The 12387-nt window shown below is 40.8% G+C and overlaps 1 protein-coding gene across 1 annotated transcript; it reads right to left on the bottom strand.

Annotated features, from left to right (window-relative positions):
* Positions 1–1381: 1381 nt before the first annotated feature.
* Positions 1382–9192, bottom strand: LOC146609628 (kelch-like protein 10). The gene is made up of 5 exons (XM_085345886.1): positions 9041–9192; positions 7098–7581; positions 5808–6422; positions 3141–3290; positions 1382–1744 (listed from the first exon to the last, which is right to left on the bottom strand). Exons 1-5 carry the CDS (start codon positions 9190–9192, stop codon positions 1382–1384), a joined length of 1764 nt encoding a protein of 587 aa, XP_085202012.1.
* Between the last annotated feature and the right edge of the window lie 3195 nt (positions 9193–12387).

The following is a 12387-nucleotide window of genomic DNA, read 5'->3' on the forward strand; positions in this document are numbered from 1 at the left end:
GTTGGAAAAATGGGCTCCTGCACTTTACTGATGTACAATAGTAGTAAGAAACAAACAAACAAACAAACAAACAAAACACAGGTTTATGATCTAAATAGATTTTTATAGAGCCACAATATGATATACGCACTGCATGTATAGTGCAAGACTGTTATAATGACGGTGCTTGACAGTGTTACCACAGACAGGTGCAAGCAGTCACCTGTCTGAGCACAAACTGCACGCACGTCCAACTCTGTTGCTGAGCAATTGCTCAAAGATATAATATATACGACTAAAAGCAGGTTGTATATGACAAGCCTGGTTTGATGCAGATGTAGAGCATTTAATGAAAACATCATCCTAAAATTAAAATTATAATGGAATGAGTTTGATTTAGAGTGTTTATAAAATGGAGCAGCAGGAACAATCCTGGGACAGGTTTGTCTGCTTGCAATAAGAAAAATGTAAGAAATGTTTACAGTAAATTCATAAATCAATCAATTCAGCATCAGAATAAAGATGATACCACCATGGATGGAGGATGTTCCTATGAACAGCTTTGCACATCACTGTCTACACGTTTACCTCCATAAGGTGTTGTGTTACTGGTGTTGCTTCAACCTTCATGTTGTGCAGGTTGGGGGATCAGATGTCCCTCTATAAGGGGGACTGCACAGCATTTTTATGCTTTCCCCCCTCTCCCACATCTTGAACCAATGTCCCACATTTTACAGGCTCTGCAGGACATCCACCTTTCTAAACACTGGATTTTCCTCAGTACATATAAAGTTGGTGCTTTTATCATGAACAAATATATCATTCTGTGCAATATAGTGGAAAATACCACAAAGCAGATGACAGATATACTGAGAAATAGAGTTATTTTTCAGTTTCACATAAGAGAAAAAATGGTGTGAAGCGACACAGTATATTTGTGTGATATTTGGCTAAAGATTCATAAATTGTCAGCTAGTGCTCCAAAAAGACCTATGGATACATCCTTACTCAAACCTATAGACTGTTACCAGACAGAAGCGCAGCTGAAATAACAAGGGGGAGTGAAAACTTCCCTTTATTCTTATTGTGTTTACCTAGCAAGAGTTGAAAAGTCCGACATGCGGCTTATTGTGATCTAGTCACCCTGTGTGCATGTCTGGTATGGCTACTCAGCAGCCATACATTACAGGGAATGAAAAAATCTTTTCAATTTGTTATTGTTGCAATTGCATTCTCTTAATAAAACCCAGTATCTACAGTGCAGGCTCTCCTACTGAAGGTTTTTGAGATACCTACAAAAAATGTCCAGTTCACCAGCGGTTTAATGCTCTAAAGATTTATTTCAGTCCTTCATGTTGGAGTCTCAGATGTTAACACATGGCAGTACAGCACTTTAAAGATGTTACGTGGACTCTGCTGACTCCATTGCTTCTTCTTGCACATTGGTAAGTGGCAGGAAGTCACGAGGAAAGGTGTACTCAGTCATGTTGCAAAGTCCGGACACCACACAGCAGCTCAAGGCGCTGCGGAAAATCTCCATGTCGCACGCCTCATACCACTCATTGGTTAAAGTGTCGTAGTACTCAACGTTCGAAGTGGTGGTGAAGCCGTTGAAACCCCCGACGACAAAGAGGCAATCGTCAATTACCTCAATGCCAAAGTTGCTGCGGGGGGTCAGCATAGAGGACACGAGGTTCCACGTATTGGAATGTGGGTTGTAAGCCTCAGCGGTGCGCAGACGGTTGTTTCCATCGAAGCCACCAACCTAAAAGTAAATACGTGGGTCAAATGATTGAATGTAAGTGTAACCAGCTTCACCGTACCCCTGTAAGAAAATGTACCTGCTATATGTCTTTAGCTGTTTTTGCACAGATACTCCAGAAAATGACTGAAGAATTAAGTTGCAATACTGTCCAAAGTTTCCCTTAATATGTAGCAGATACAAGGAGATTGTTTACCTTAGGTGTGATCTGACTACTGGAAATACTCTGATTGGTTTAGGGTTTTACCTGGATAAAGCGAACAGCTACCTGACATATTCTCATGCTGTTATATGGAGTTTACACATAAAAATTGTTTAAAAAAGGCCCATTAACGTCCCAGTAGTTGCATCCTCACAGGCCCACATTTGTTGGGAATGTCTAGAAAAGATCAGGGTGCAGTGGTGTGTGAAAATGACTTCTGAATTAAAAGGAGAAAGTAAAATAAAGTAGAAGCCAGCTGTTGAGGAAGTCTGTATGAGACCTTTTTTCACTCAAGCCTCAACTACAGCTATTAAAGCACTGTTGTCTATCACACCACGCTATTATCAACAAAGATGAATAGCCCTCGACAAAAAGTATTTGTGTTTTCAGTATAAATGTCTTCACAGCTCTTTTGCCTTTAGTCCAAAAAGGAACATTGAGTTCCAGTCCTTTCTTCCTATAACAGATTAAAGTAGCCCTGACAGGCCTTGGTGCCTATAAGCCTGATCAAAGACCCTGAGGTCAGCACCAGGGTAAGGTCACTGCATTCTGCTGATAATAACTTTTCCTTTATTTGAATAGAGACTTAGTCTGAATAGAAAATAAATACTAAACGGTAGCTAGCTAAATAAAGAAGGGTGTCTCAGAAGGTGAGACTAAAATCTTTGCTTTTTACCAAAGGGTGCAGCTGCAAAACAACTAAATAAGTGGTTTTAAGGCAAATAGCAAGATAAAATTTATAGCTAAAATGCCTACCGTCCCCAGAGGATGAGTTCTAATCACTTGGCTTATTCCCTCATTTTTCTAAAGGTGTTGCAGGATGAGTTTGAAATTGTCTCTAACATATGTCCTCTATGGAACGATGAGGATGACAATGTTGGTTTTGAATAAGTATTTCTGTTGTACTGAGTGAAATGTGAAATCATCAGTGAAATCATTAAAGACACAACATTTTGGTAATGAGGCACATGAAAAAAAATGAGGCAGAAACATTAATCGGTTAAATTAATACATAGAATGAGTAAGAATGCCTTCTCTGAACCTGTGGTCAGGATAGGAGTCTGATCATTGATAAATACAAAACAAAGTTAACAAAATTCTGTGTCAGCCAAATCTGTGTTAAGCCTTGCTGATCGAAGCACATTACAGATTTGATTTGTATGTTACGTGAGTGTCAGCACTACTTTGTGGTCTTACTGCAAAGACATGATCCGCATATGCAATGACACCTATCCCGCTGCGGCGGCTGTTCATGGGACTGATCATCGTCCACTGGTTGCTCTCTGGGTTGTAATATTCAGCTGTCTGCAGACACTCGTTGCCATTGAATCCACCACAAATGTAAATCTGAAAACAAAAAAGGGACATTAAATATCTTTACATTTCTTAGATTTCAGTTGGAAACAATGTTACCTGTAAGTGAAATGTTTCCACATCATTTGTGAAGTAAGACCGATACTCAGTACCCAAGTGTCCAACTGAAAATACAAATGTGTAATAACCAGTGTTGGGACTAACGCGTTATTAAGTAACGCGTTACAGTAACTACGTTATTATTGTGGTAACGAGCACGGTAACTAGTTATTATGCCAAAACCGGGAACGCGTTACTGGGATTTAGATGGGCTCGTTATTCGTTACTTCGAGTGGTGGCTATCGCGGAGCTTCCACAGATTCAATAACATTAGCAAGTGGTGGAAGCCAGCAGGTGGATGAAGGAAAAGGGAGGCAAGAGGAGAGACCCGAAGCAGCCGCTGGTCCGAGAGTGTCAGGTGAACTGAACTTCAGGTAAGAAGTTATAACCTGCAGTCCATCTGGGTCAGATATGAACCAAGTTTAGGTGGAGTTTATTTTCGTTGTGCTGACTTTTTCGTACTGCGTGCTAGCTAGCATGATGGAGTTTCTATACAGCTGGGTGGGTGCTATGATGTTACTGATGTTGAACTTTATTTTGTTCATAGGTTAATTATTAGAGTTTCCAACCGTCCCGTAAAAAACTGAATCGTCTCGTATTCAGAGAAAATATTACGCGTTTCGTATTGAGGTGAAAAGGAACAGTTTGTCCCGGACTTCAGCTACAATGAAAAAGACACAAAGCTGGAGTTATTCTGTGTTTGCTGCACAGCTGCCTCTTCTTCTCTCATCCTCTCACAGTCCCTCTCCTGTTTCTACTTCAATCATGAAACTGATCAATGATCAGCTGATCGGCTTTTCTCTCTTGTTTATTTATCGCCCACTTTGCGCCAGAGAGAGGAAACCAGCGGATGTCGCGGTAAACAACAGCAGCACTTTTAAGCTTGATCAGCTGTTGTTAGAATTTATTTAATATTAATTTCTAGTATCAGCTGATGTTGGCTGGAGCCACAGCTGTAAACCTGCTGGTCATGATATCGGTTTGGTTATGTGATGAGAGGGAAACACGAAGATGAAACCAGGAGATGTCCTTATTGAATCATCAGAGCTGTGATGGAGAAACAGGTTTACCTTTTAGTTAACATGAATGAGTTGATGTAGGGCATGTAGGGCATGTAGGGAAAGGGGGGCACAAGGAAATACTTTCTTATTCTCATTTAAAATGTCTCACTTTTAAAAAAATAATTATCTGAGTCTTGCAACAAACAATTGATAGATTGATACATATATACCATCAGAACAGTGTACATCACTGTCACAACAGCATTTATTTTCATTCAAAGGCTTTATGATTTTTCCTAATGGTCAAAATGCCCGGGACGATTTTTTATCCCAGTCCAGCTCTGCATGCAGCTCATCTGCAGTCTGGTGTTACCTACATCTAGGATAGAATCAGGCGTGGGATTTCTCTCGTGGAAATGTGCACATTATTTTTTCCTTTCTATTGGTAGGTGGCACAGTGCACTTGTGGTGAGTAAGCAAGCTAGAAGACTGGCAATCTTGCTGGGTATCCAGTTACGGAAGCAACACATTAACAAGAGAATTCTGAGTTAAACCAAAGTTACTTTCCCTAGTGACTAGTTACTCTGAAAGTAACGAGTAACTTGAAGTAACTGAGTTACTTTTGATAGAAGTAACTAGTAATGTAACTAAGTTACTAATTTAAAGTAACTTACCCAACACTGGTAATAACAAATGTGTGTGTTTTACAATTACCTGTCATAAAAACATGTTTATGCACCCAAATTTTACCTGAGTATGTGGGACTTCTTTCAGTCAGAAACCCAGAAATGAATCAAACATAACATTCAATCAATAAGGCTAATTTTTCTGTTCAGGAATGCAGATAAATAATTGTAATCTGGGATCATAATATAATAAAATAATGATGTGTTTTACTATTTTTTTAATATCTGTTATATTTTAGTTGACAAGTCAACTCAACTAAAGTACTGTACATAAATGCAAAGATGCACTTGTGATCAGTTAGAAACAAAATAGATATATATTAGTATATTTTTCAACTTTTTAAACTATACTTTTAAATTTGAAAACATGAACATAGAAACCAGTTTGTGACCTATCTTGCACCTCGCTTCACTGTAAAAATGTGTATTCCCTGACTGGTTGGCAAGTGGTTGCTGGAGGTTGATGGCTGTCACTACTGTGAAATTGTAACCAGGAAGGTGTTGCACCACAAGCCTCCTTGTGTTTCCTTTGGTCGTAAGCAGACTGTTGAGGTTTGCATGGAGTACTCTGACTTGTCTGCAAATACTCACAAACTATTTGCTGTAGAAATCTGTAGAGTCTTTCATACAATCACTGCCTAACCAGCTGAGGAGTACACATTTTTCCCTAGCTACTGGTTGTTACCAAAGGTTGCTGACAGGTCTCTAGGCCTGTGTGCCTGAGACCCTACTCTATTTCTCTGCTACTCTTTTACTTCACCCACCCGGTTGTTAAGTGTTGTGCAGCTGGCGTCGCTCCTCTGTTCGTGCATCGGTGCAATAAGACTCCACTGGTTGATTTCAGGTTGATAGCGCTCTGCACTGCTGAGTCGTACATGCCCGTCGAAGCCTCCCAGGGCATAGATGAACCCGTTCAACACAGTCACACTCACATAGCAGCGGTGGGAGTGCATGGGCCCCACCTCATTCCAGGCGCGAGTGGTCAGGTCAAACCTACGGACGCTGCTGAAATGCTCCACCCCATCGAAGCCACCAATGAAGTAGACGTACCCGTTGAGGAAGGCGGCTCCATGATAAGCACGAGGACACTCGAGGTTGTTCGTTACGTTGACCCAGCGGTTAGCCCGGCAATCGTAGGCCTCGATGCTGTTAGTTGGATCACCACCACTCCACCCCCCACTGGCCAGCAGGATGGAATGAGGCAGGCGGGGACGAGCAAGAGGGTGACACAAGCCAGACATGAAGGGTCTGCTTCCTAGACCATGTATGTCTAAGATGACATTACTTATCATGGACACGCACTCAGAATTGGCCCCCACCAGCTCACTAGACAGCAAATTGTCCTTTAGGTAGTCTGACGTCATCAATCCCAGTCGGGCCTATAGAGAGATGACAGAAGAGAATATGACTATGAATTTCAACTACATCAGTTTTAGTAAACTCAAGCTTCTTTAGGATAATGCTCCTAATGTTGTTTAATTTTCTTATTGCTAGCAAGAGAGCGACCAAAGTCAGACACCATTAGTCTTTTCGTCAGCAGGGACAGTTTTTAGTCATAGCCCTAGCAACTATACTTAATAAATATAATTTATTCTATAATAATAATAATGGATTGGATTTATATAGCGATTTACAATGCCACTATTCATTCACACACTGGTGGGGGCAGCTACGGTTGTAGCCACAGCTGCCCTGGGGCAGACTGACAGAAGCGAGGCTGCCATATCGTGCCATTGACCCCTCTGGCCAACACCAGTAGGCGGTAGGGTAAACGACCAGGACAGAGAGCCCGGGGATCGAACCGGCGACCTTCCGGTTACAGATACGCTTCCCAACCCCCTGAGCCACGGTCGCCCCGCTAGTATGTGTGTAGAGATCTGATACGGTTTTAATGCTCTTGAAGAGAATTTCTTAAATGTGGTGTGGCTACAGCTGAAAAGAGCAACATCTCAAGATATTAAAGCATCCTTATACCCAGATGGATCGACTCAATCTATGACTTAATTGCTGAAGATTTAAGTCCAAACTAAATGTAGTAATGAAAGTTTATAGACCTTGGGCAACAGAGCGGTGAGGTGTTGTTTCCGTTCTGCAGGTACATGGCTAATCCACTTTGTAAGCACTTCATACACAGTGGTCTCCAACTGCACATTGAGGTCGTCTCTATCAAGGATGTCAGCAAGTTCCTCCACAGTTAGCTGCAGGAACTCCTCCTCAAGAACAACCTGCTTAAAGTTATTGATGATGTAGTGGTAGGCCTTGGCGCGTAGTTCGGGTGATAAGCATACTTTTGTGAACTGCCAAATGCCAACGCAGTTCTCTGGGCACAGTTGCTCCCCAAGGAAGTCAGAGCAGAGTTTCACAATGTCCATTGCATTGAGTTGATCAGCTGCCATGAGAAGTTCCATTACATTTTCCCCCGTTATGGAAACTGAGCCGGTGTATGCAAAGTTAATGATGAGTGCCATCATCTCAGGAGGCACGCGAGGTATGTTGAAGACCTGTTTGTCTGGGTCGCTGCAGTGGGTGAAAAGAGCCCTGAGGGTAGAGATGGAGACAGAGTAGAGAATATTAAAAGGTGTGGAGGCAACAAGATAATAAACTATGTCATGCACAAGCAAGATAAATATATAAAATCTGTTGACAGGAATGGAAATGATTTCCTAATTACATGTGTTGCTATGTGATTACTGTGATAGTCTTGTAATGTCTAGTCCATATTGCCATAGAGTATATAACTCCAAAACAGAGTTTGTACATGTTTAGTGCGCTTGATTGTTGGGTTTTCAATGTCTTTATTACATTGGCACCATGTTTATGAAGCCATTGCCAAACACAATGCAGTCCCACACCATGACAGAGCCTCCACTGTGTTTTAAAGTTAACTCTAAACACTCACTGTTGTACCTCTATGACAAATATTGAAATCAACTCCATAAGGCCAGTTTGCCCTGATATTTAGTCTAGTTATTGCATAATTTGGCATACCTCAGTCTGTTTCATGAATGTGTCATGAATTTGCTGCATTCTTTCTTTTTTCTTAAGGACATGACTTTCAGATACTGTTCATTTGCTGTAGAACATTACTTTTTTTAATACGTGCTACTCCTTGTTTTGCCTCTGTCAGTGCGCCCCAGGGCAGCTGTGGCTACAACGTAGCTTGCCATTGCCAGTGTGTGAATGTGTGTGTGAATAGGTGAATGACTGAATGTAGTGTAAAGCGCTTTGGGGTCCTTAGGGACTGAGTAAAGCGCTATACAAATGCAGGCCATTTACCATTTGTCTTTAAAATTGGTTCTTCACTAAGTATGCGTTATGTGTAGAAACAATAATGGTTCATCCTTTGAGTTTTAGTGTCCTTTTTATGCTTGAATGATTCATATATCTGTGTTAAATGGCTTAACAAACAAATAAACAAATGAACAAAAACAAAACCATTCCTCGGGTACAAGCACTGGACTAAAAAGGGTGAAAAATGTCCAAACGAAACCTTTACAAGTCTTCAAAAAAACACGTTGAGAACTATTGCTCAAGTGGACTTTTAAAAAATCATCTGTTTCAAAGCAAAATATAAAAAAATGAGAGGCAACTCAAAACTTTTGCTCAGCGTATAACTGTATAACAAAATTCAACATTTTTAGTATCAGGAAGTCTGGTGTGTCTTACTGTATCAAACAGTGGGGAAGATATTAATATAACTTAATAAAACACTTCAATTAGACTTCACACAATCACCAAGTGATTCACAGTGCTTTTTAAATGGCACATTTACTGAAGTGGAATCTCTGTGAAGGTAAAGATGAAATCTGCAAATGTTTGCATTATGTTTTGGGTGTATCTGTCAGTTGACCGTGACAAAGTCTTTCTATCACAAAAGTTTTATGATTCAACCTGTTCCTTTTTGTTGGCACTGTTTCACAGACTAAGTACATGAATTACATTTTTCACAGGTATAAACCAGTCAACTGTCCTTCACATTATCAGGTAAGCAACTCACCTGAAGTACGGCGTACAGTTACACAGGATGACCCTGTGGACCGGAAATTCAACATCCTCCACTTTGATGATTGCATCACAAAATTGTCCCTCCGAACGGAGTTCATTATACACTGAGCTCGACTTGTATGGCGGCTGGCCTTCTTCACTCATCTTGAGTTTTGTGACTGTTTTTCTTAGTTTTTTTGCCTGAAGTTTGTCTTGAAGTGTTCAGATCACAAAATCAAATCTAACTGTGGAATTTGGGGAATGGAGCCTATGACATCATCATGACTTGGCAACAGTTGCCCCATAGAATTGTTTTGAAATGTATATTTACATTGTTTTAATGAACCTTTCATTGCATAAAAGCTTTGTTTTGATTTGATTTGGATTTAAAAAATTGCATATGAGCCTCACAGATAGCATACAGCATTTTGTATGTTTGCCTCACAGAGGTCAACTAGTAAAATAAGCACTTCAAAACACTCTTACGAATGGACTACAATATCATATTTAGCTCACATTTAACCTTAATAGGCCATTTTTTTAATAAAATGACTTTGTAATATCCGAACACAGATATTACAAAGTGTGGCTAAGCTGTTTTCTTGGGTTGTATTAGACTTTTATCTAGTTGGAAAAATGGGCTCCTGCACTTTACTGATGTACAATAGTAGTAAGAAAGAAACAAACAAACAAAACACATATATACACTGTATGTATAGTACAAGACTGATATACTGACGGTGCTTGACAGTATTACCTCAAACAGGTGCAAGCAGTCACCTGTCTGAGCACAGACTGCAGATCTGTTGTTGAGCAATTTCTTTCCATTCATAGATATATGCAGCATCCAGCTGCAATGGGTTCTGGTTGCCTCTAATGAACATGCGAGCCCAAAATTACCCAGGCATATTCAGTGGGAGAGATATCAACACTAAATGCTGGCCAAGGAAGTGTCTGGATATGCTAGTGATCTCTGGCAATGTGGAGGCGACACTCAAACTGCCACAGGCCGGGTTGTCATACAGGTTAGAGAACTTCATCTCAATAGCTCTGTCAAGTCACTTCCACCAAGAACAGTCAGATGGTCATGCAAGGGATCACGTGGGATCATGCGTCATGCATGCTCAGCCTGGCATCAGGATGCTTCAGTCAGATGCAGCAGAGTGGCAGTGATGACAGTATAAGGCATACACCTGCTTCTAATATTGAGACTCGTGCCTTGAGAATGCGGCACCCGTCTATGCATCCAGACAGGTTGCCAGTCTGTCACAGAGAGACAGAAAGGACATTCACACTCACACCTATGACTAATTAAGAATTGCCAGTTTAGCCTCATATGCGTTTTTGTTCGCTAATCACTGCACCACTGTGCCACATGTGTGCACGATGGCAGTGGCTTACAAGATACATCTGGTGGTCAACAAATTAGCAGGTCAGTGGCTTGATCACTGGCTTCTGCATTCTGAGGAGTCTGAATATGAGTGTGCGCGAATGGGAATGCATTAACTTGAACCTATTCTGAGCTGTACAAGTGAGTTTATTTGGGCTTGGCAAAGAAACCCCAACCCCGCCACTGACTAAAATCATTCAACTTGAACCAAAGACTGCTCGCAGAATATGTTTGGGTTCTCTACAATATTAAAATTATGTACTAAGAAACGCATTTAAAAGAAAGACTGACAATTTATTGCATTTGCAACATAAGCCTTGTTTTGTTTTTGTTTGTTTTTCTGACTGGTATAGCACTAAAGTGGAACTTGTTATAATTTACAAAGTTAAGCAGAAAATTAGGCCATTGTAGCTCCGTCAAGCTTTCACTGTATGACAGAAATCAATGGGAACGGGTCTCTCTTCCCTTAAACCTATCAGCTGTGATTGAACACCTGAGTAGGTAATAAAGCATCTTATTGCAAACACATTCAACACAAACCACATTTTGTTTTTGGTTTTATTTCGCACACACAAACTCATTAAAAAAAAACATCCTTTTTTTTTTAAAGCTCACACACAGATTGTCTAATACATTCTCCCAACCTCACATGTACACGCATCATTACACGGAGGCATTCAGATATGCAGCTGCACACTTGCTCAAGCTTTATCACCCCCAAAATCTGTGCCCACTCCATGTTATTATACTACTGCCTTCCTCAAAGGCAAACACAGCAGGTAGCCTGAGATCTAATTAGCTAGTTAGTCTTTGGTTGACTGAGTAAAGACCCCATCCGAAATAAATCAGAGATCTCAGTTCGTGACATTTTGCTGTGATAAAGGGGAAACGTTCGCGGCTGTGAACAGTAGGAGAGGGCATTGTCCTGATGAATTTCTGCCAAACAAAGCTGTTTCTGATACGACAGTGTCTGAGGAGGTATTCATAAAAAAAACAAACAGGCAGCATAGAAGAATGACTGTAATCAAACAGATTTCATCAAAACTACTTGAACTTATTTACTGGGGTCGCTGTGCTTGTTTTCAATTCACTGGCCCACTAGTCTGTCTCGAAGGCAAAACAACTCAGAGTGAGATGTCAAAACATTCAGACACACAGCGTGAGACGAATATTTAAAGGGGGAATACTTTTTTTTTTTACAGGCCCAAAAGCAAAAACTGTGGCTATAAATAACTGCATGCGGCTGATATGGTGCCTCATCAATACGCATGACTGCAAGATTTCTGATGAATTTCCTCACTGCACCATTTGCACGCAAAAGGTTGGAGAAGACTGACCAAACGCATAACGTGCAAACATGACGGCTCTGTGCTTTCATAATGTTGACACCACGTTTTGACCAAGCCTTAGAAAGTGAAACAAAATGCCCAGTGTTATCTTGTTCATTATATTGTTCCTAACAGGCCATTTCAGGTCTCAAAAAAGCCTCAGAGGGACAGTTCTAAACAAAGGAAGCACCAGAAAATAAATCAATTATATTCCTCCGCTCCATCATTATTTAGGTGCCTAAATTCATGGCTCAATGAAACCCAACATTTCAATTTTATTTATATAGCACCAAATCACAACAAGAGCCACTTCAAAGCATTTTATATTATAAGGTAAAGACACTACAATAATAGAAAAACACCAACAATCAAATAACCCCCTTTAAGCAAGCACTCACAGGTGACAGTGGGTAGGGAAAACTCTCCCTTTTAACAGGAAGAAACCTCCGGCACAACCAGGCTCGGGGATGGATGGCCATCTGCTACGATCTGTTGGGGAAGTCCCGAAAAGCCTAAGCCTATGTCAGCACAACAAAGGGAGGATTCAGGCTCACCTGATCCAGCCCTAACCCTAATCTAAAAATTAGAGAGGGTGTCTGTCTCCTGAATCCAAACCAGGAGCTGGTTCCACAGAAACATGTG

Source organism: Diplotaxodon limnothrissa, linkage group LG22 (genome assembly GCF_057381915.1).
Source record: "Diplotaxodon limnothrissa isolate DT_005_m linkage group LG22, D_limnothrissa_male_GT1.1, whole genome shotgun sequence".
NCBI classification, from domain to species: domain Eukaryota; kingdom Metazoa; phylum Chordata; class Actinopteri; order Cichliformes; family Cichlidae; genus Diplotaxodon; species Diplotaxodon limnothrissa.

Coding starts and splice junctions, on each gene's coding strand:
- LOC146609628 (XM_085345886.1), bottom strand. CDS start 9,192: ATGAGTGAAGAAGGCCAGCCGCCATACAAGTCGAGCTCAGTGTATAAT. Junction 6,423..7,097: donor TCACCGCTCTGTTGCCCAAG/GTCTATAAACTT, acceptor ATCTCTCTATAG/GCCCGACTGGGATTGATGAC. Junction 1,745..3,140: donor ATGCGGATCATGTCTTTGCA/GTAAGACCACAA, acceptor ATTTACTTTTAG/GTTGGTGGCTTCGATGGAAA.